This window comes from Melanaphis sacchari, unplaced genomic scaffold (genome assembly GCF_002803265.2).
Source record: "Melanaphis sacchari strain LSU unplaced genomic scaffold, SCAv2.0 Contig0_pilon_pilon, whole genome shotgun sequence".
NCBI lineage: Eukaryota > Metazoa > Arthropoda > Insecta > Hemiptera > Aphididae > Melanaphis > Melanaphis sacchari.
In genome coordinates, this window is record NW_020270366.1 from 18213081 (window position 1) to 18219078 (window position 5998).

Genomic DNA, 5998 nt, shown 5'->3' on the forward strand with positions numbered 1-5998 from the left:
AAGTACTTGTCCTAAACGTATAGGTTACTTGCAGTTGTCGGTAAGTGTCGTCTCGTGGATAAGGTCAAAGTTGTGATGCTGCAGCTAGTGTGTAATAGTGGTTATTGTCAGTGACGGTGGAAGAGTGGTGATCGTGATTAGTGTAGATAGAAAGAATAGATTTCTAACAATTTCTATTTGTGTTTTATAGACAAAACCAGTTTTGGAAATAGCCGTTTTTTTTTCTTTTTTTTCGTAATAATTCTTCTTCTCTCCTCCGGCCGACCTATATCGACACACGAGCGACGAACACACTCTCACGTGCACACACAAACATATAGTGCGTACGTGCACGTGTGAGTGTGTGTGTCACTAGGTTAACTTCTGTATTTTTAACCGACCGCCCGGGGTAAATAATAATCGTATATTATTAAATAGTTGTGTATATGGTAGTAAAACGTTTTGTTGTGTGTTGTGTGCGATCATTGTCCCGAAGTGATTAAGCAGAACCCGTTATTGACCGCCGCCGTATCGTATAGTCGCCTCCAGTGTACGGATGTCGTATAATAATATTACACGTGGCGGACGCTGTAGCTATATATATGTATATAAACGTATATATTATTATAGTTTGCATATAATAATATTAAATATTATATATATATATATATATATATATATATATATATGTATTTACGAGAAAAACGATTTGTAAGCGTAGGTGGGCAAGCGCGTTATCAATGGTGAGGGTGAGATAAAGAAAAAAAAAGTGAATTTTACGGTAGAATACGATCAGATGTATAAATATATATATAAAAAAAAACACTAATTAATATTAAAATAAATTATTTCGTTCCTATGGGGGAGGGAATATTTTTTTTGAATTATTTACAAATAAATATCGTCCCATTGAGTGATGGCAACGTGGAGCAAAGGGAATGAGGGTGATACTAACTACGGGGAGTACCCTCTAAGGGGGGATGGTTTTCAAGGGTGGCAGCATTAGTGTTGACCGCGGTACGCCATGTCTTGTGCGCGCTCGCCTTCCAGGGACCGTCTGTATCCACCGTGGTGTCCGTGTTCCTCGGTGTAATGTGGGTGAGACACTACTTCGTACGATTGTTGGCTCTTGCTGTTAGCCAATAACTTTTGGATTCCAATGATGACAGCCAAGACGAGGGCGAGCTTACCGACGACGAGAGCCTTGAATGCCAATAAGGCGAGAGCACCAATAGCCAATGGGACGAGGGCGATGGCTTTCATCTTCAACAGCATCAACAATGGCATCAACATCTTTTGGTGCTTCTTCTTCTTGCCACGGGCTGCAAAAAAAAAATATATATATATAAATAAATCGTTAATATTGGAGTTTATTCACAATCAAATGGGATGGGATCGTCTGCAGATAAATGGAAGAATTCTAAGAGATAAAAAAATATTTTTGGAAAACAGTCGAAACTTTTAAGTCTCAAGCCCGCTGGGTGATATAATATTATCTGAACGATATTCCAGTGAAAGGATCAAATGGCTTTCTCCGACTGCGATGACACCGTCACGCCCACTGAGGGCCCCCCTAGCGGCGCACTATTTGGGTTTTCGGGCCACCGGCGACCGTGCGGCCGCACCCGACGGGTCCGTAACACACATATTTATAATCGTATTATTATATTGTTACGACGCCAGGCAATGGTGTGCGACCCGAACGGATTTAGCGTTTCATTATTATTATTTTTATGTGCACCTGTCGACGACGGGTGTGTAATTTGTATATAATATCATATTATATACCGCAGTTATAGTTAGGCCTGAGGCCAAAATCTTGGCCCGATGACAGGCAGAAAACTTGGAACGCGTGCGCGGTACCGCGAGGTCTGCGTATTGTGACGTGTGTTATATACTACATATCATATTATACCAAACGACGGTGACCGAAAGGTTAAGTTAACGTTAGCCAACACGCTGAGTTCGTCGTCATAGGTGCATAGACAGAGAGAAAAAAAAATAAAGATAGCGTACAAGTATACAATACTATTACGAACGTGAAAATGATTAAAATAAAAATAGTTTTTAACGGAAAAAAAATGTAAATCGAATTTTTAAATTGTCTAGTAAATCTGTATCTGAGATGCATGTATCGTCAGAGATTTGTGTTAACGTGATGTATGTGTATAATTACCTACGTTTTTTTTCAAACATATCGTTTTAAAAGCATACATTAATATAACATAATCTTAGAAAAAATGAGTGTTTAAGAACAAATTTTTAAAATAAAATATGATTCTAGATCAACAAGTGTAACTATAAAACGTATGTATGAATAAGCTAAGATAACTCCATCGTAAAATCTGGTCTAGTGACCTATCTGATCAAGGTTAACCAGTATACGATGGTACTATAATTATCAATAACGGTAAACAAGAGGATTTAAATGATTTTTTACCTTCATCGAGAGATCTCCTCATGCCAGAGATGGACGATTCCGGGACCTTAAGTTGAAGGGTGTGGCTTTCCAAGAAACGGGCTACGCGATCCAAAAGGAGGTTCTCGACTTGGGTGTCTTTCTCGTCATCGTCCTTGGGTTGTCCCTCTTCGAGTTCGGATTCGGCGAGCGATCGGCCGTTCAAGCCTCGGCTAGACTCGACGGGTTCGGACTTAACCAACGATATTCCTTCGAATACGTCGATGCTGTCGGACTTGCGCAATGCTCGGTCGACGTATTGCAAAGCACGCATTTTCAAGCATGTGGCCATGTTCTTCTCGGAGCAATCCTGCATAACTTTGTACACCTTTTCCAGACCGACTGCCTCATCGGCAGCTGGGGCTAATGGAACTTCATCGGAGGTCGGATGTCCGTACACGGATTGTGCTGCCACCAAGAACAGGCACGAGACTGCAAGTGTTCTCATCATTTTATGCGTCGAATGTTTGAGTGCGAAGTATTATTTTTTATCGCTGCTATTGCGATATATAAATAATATAATGTGATGTGATGTGCGAGTGTTTTACTACTGTGTACCTCACTACTTAACAAAAGCGACTACACTGATGTATCGTTTGCCGAGTCAGTTGTCTTTTATTCGAATGCGTTTCCGCCTGTTATTCGATCGGCGCGCCACCGCCACCGCCACCGCCGAGTTGGTGGGGTGCCGGTCGGCCAGCCGCCGCCGCCGCCGCTACTGACTCGGTCCGATCACTCGGCGGCGGCGGGGGTACACGCACACCACTCCGATGGCCATGCCATGCTGTCTGGACGGGTCGGCTGGACTGTGTCAACCTTGGCCGATATAGGGTTCGCGTTCAGAAACGGATGTACAAAGATGATGTTAATAATAATATTATAAACTTCGTGTATCTTTCTTTTCGTAGGTACGCTTTTCGTTTTCCTATCTATTTTTCTTGTCTTTCTCTTTTATCTCGTGCACGCGCAACGGACACGAGTCTATGACCGTGCGCCGAACGGCGTGCTCGGGTCCGTGGAACTTTATCTCTATAATATTTTCGTTTCGTTTTGATTTTCTCTAGTTTTATTTTTCCGTTTTGATTTTTTTTTCCTTAATAATACGCGGGGGCACTCGGCGTGAAAGATTTACGTGGCTAGAATCTACACAGCAGGCGCAGCGGACGGATCAATTAATGGTGCAGTTAAATCGCAGTGTGTGTTTTTGTATGATCGCATAATAATAAGACCTATTTGTCTACTGTCAGTTCGGTTTTGTTTTTATTATTCCACGTCGAATTATTGTCGGCGCGATCGTATAGTAACGATAATAATATCATATTGTAAATAATATAATAACTCTATGCTGTTATGTATATAACAATCATTCGAATCGAATTACTAAACATAGCTATAACATGTTATATATTATTATGCTATCGTCTTCGGCATCACTAACAATGTCTTATTATAAACGCAGTGTTTAAGGTGTTACAAGGTTTTTATTTAAATATAAATATTTAAAAAAAAAAACTAACGTTATACTACTTAATTGAGAATATCATAAATAAATTTATATTTCTTTTTTTTTTTTAATCACATTTTATTTTTAAAACCTCTATTCACCATCAACATAAGAATTAACATGATTATTTAAATGTAAATAATTTTAATTTTAAAATAATCAAAAAGCTTTTATTTGTCTTTTTAAAACTAAAAGTTAATATCATTTAAATAATACTAACACGAAAATTAATTATAATTACCTACATTCTTCACAATTTTTTCCTATTTATTTGAAAATATAATTATTATATCTATAACTATATTTTATATTACAATAAAAACTTATAGTAATGATAGAAATATAATTACATAGAATCAGCTTAAGGACTACGTAAATAAAAATATTTCTAATTTTTTTAATAAATTATAACATAATATTATTTTGGCATTAAAATTTCAACTGCACTTAAGTTTTAAAATATTTGAAATTAATTAGCCATGAAATGTTTTAAAATATAATCAAGATAATTTAACTACTCATTTAATTACTTTAATATCATAGCTTTTATAAATTAAAATCACCCAGTAAATAAGGAACTATTAACTAAATATACAATGCATAATAATATTTGTAAATTTAATCAATCAACAGATATCTTTTAATTGATTTTACCTAAAATATCGTTTTCTGTATTTTTTTTTGTCGAACTTTTAAGTTTTCCATAATACATTTTCCATTTCTTTGCAACATATTATATTTAAATTATTGTTTATTAATGAACCGCATATAATATCCTAGTTTAATAAAATTTAATTTAACTAATAGTATCATGCCAACTTATTATAATACCATTATAATATATAATGTGTGCTATTATTGTATATCCCACGTACTATCCTCAGTATTAATAAGTCAATTAATTGCAAACAGTGTATTTCATTACAACGCCAGCCGTACAAAAATTGTTGATTCATTCGAGTCGTTTAAATCTATTTTATTTATTTAACGACGAAAAGAGTGAATACCATGATAGGATAATGACCATGACAATAATAATTTAACTGGCGCTGTTTTTTATTATAATTTTTGTCGTAGATAAGCAGGTGAATGGTGCCTTCTGGTGTAACACCGAACTATTGTCTACCCAACTAAGCAGTTATTCAGTACATTTTTTCATTTAAGTAACTCGAGTTGATCCATATAAAGTATCAAAATCGATAATATTCTACATTTCTTGATATCGCAAATACATTTATTTTATTTTGTTGTCGTTGAGTACACCATCGCTGCAACCAACAACTGTTTTTCAAATCGTAAACTCAGAAATTCATGATACAGCACTGACAATCCAGTTTGATTCACAACGCCGTATGTACATGTACAATATGACTATACTCTGAGTATATAACATTACAGCAGCAGGTATATTATGTTATTTACTAATTATCACTTAAAAACTGATCGAAAAGGAATTTTCTCGATTTCTCCGTTTAAATACGAAGACTAATATACTACCTACACGCATAACAACGACGAATCCACTGTTCTGTCATAGTAGCGCGTCTAAATTTCTCGTAAAAATATTTTCCGTCTATTCAATTACCTAGACTCGCTGATATTATTGTAAAATGTAGGCATTGAAATAATAGTAACAATAATAATAATAAAAATAATTGTCTATTCGCACACAAAACGGTTTTTATTCGCGCCTATTCGTAATACGCCATGTTTTCTATTGAAGTAAAAAAATCAATTTATATACTTCGCTTACGTGATGTACTACATATAGTATACAATAAAATATTATGTTATAATAATAATAATGCAACAATGATTATAAATAATATCTGCATATTAAACAAGCAATTGTCTTTTTATAATAGTTTAAACAAATAAAACTATAACCAATAATGCACATTGACCTATCGAAATGATATTGAAATCATTTTATTTTCCTACTCTCATTCACCTAAATACAGAATATAATTATCTTATGAAATATTTAATAAAAAATACTTTCTTGAAAAAGTAGTATTTCTTTTTTGTGTATAAGTTGAAAATAACTGTTCTAAATT

At 35.1% G+C, this 5998-nt stretch overlaps 1 protein-coding gene across 1 annotated transcript; it reads right to left on the reverse strand.

The window, feature by feature from the left end:
- Positions 1-711: 711 nt before the first annotated feature.
- Positions 712-3044, reverse strand: LOC112593030. The gene is made up of 2 exons (XM_025337253.1): positions 2420-3044; positions 712-1301 (listed from the first exon to the last, which is right to left on the reverse strand). The coding sequence occupies exons 1-2, from the start codon at positions 2886-2888 to the stop codon at positions 982-984; spliced, it is 789 nt and encodes a 262-aa protein (XP_025193038.1). The 5' UTR covers positions 2889-3044; the 3' UTR covers positions 712-981.
- Between the last annotated feature and the right edge of the window lie 2954 nt (positions 3045-5998).

What these genes read in the sequence shown, in the direction of transcription:
- LOC112593030 (XM_025337253.1), bottom strand. Translation starts at nt 2,888, where the DNA reads ATGATGAGAACACTTGCAGTCTCGTGCCTGTTCTTGGTGGCAGCACAA. An exon ending in GAGGAGATCTCTCGATGAAG is followed by an intron (nt 1,302 to 2,419) that starts GTAAAAAATCAT and finishes TTTTTTTTGCAG; the next exon opens with CCCGTGGCAAGAAGAAGAAG.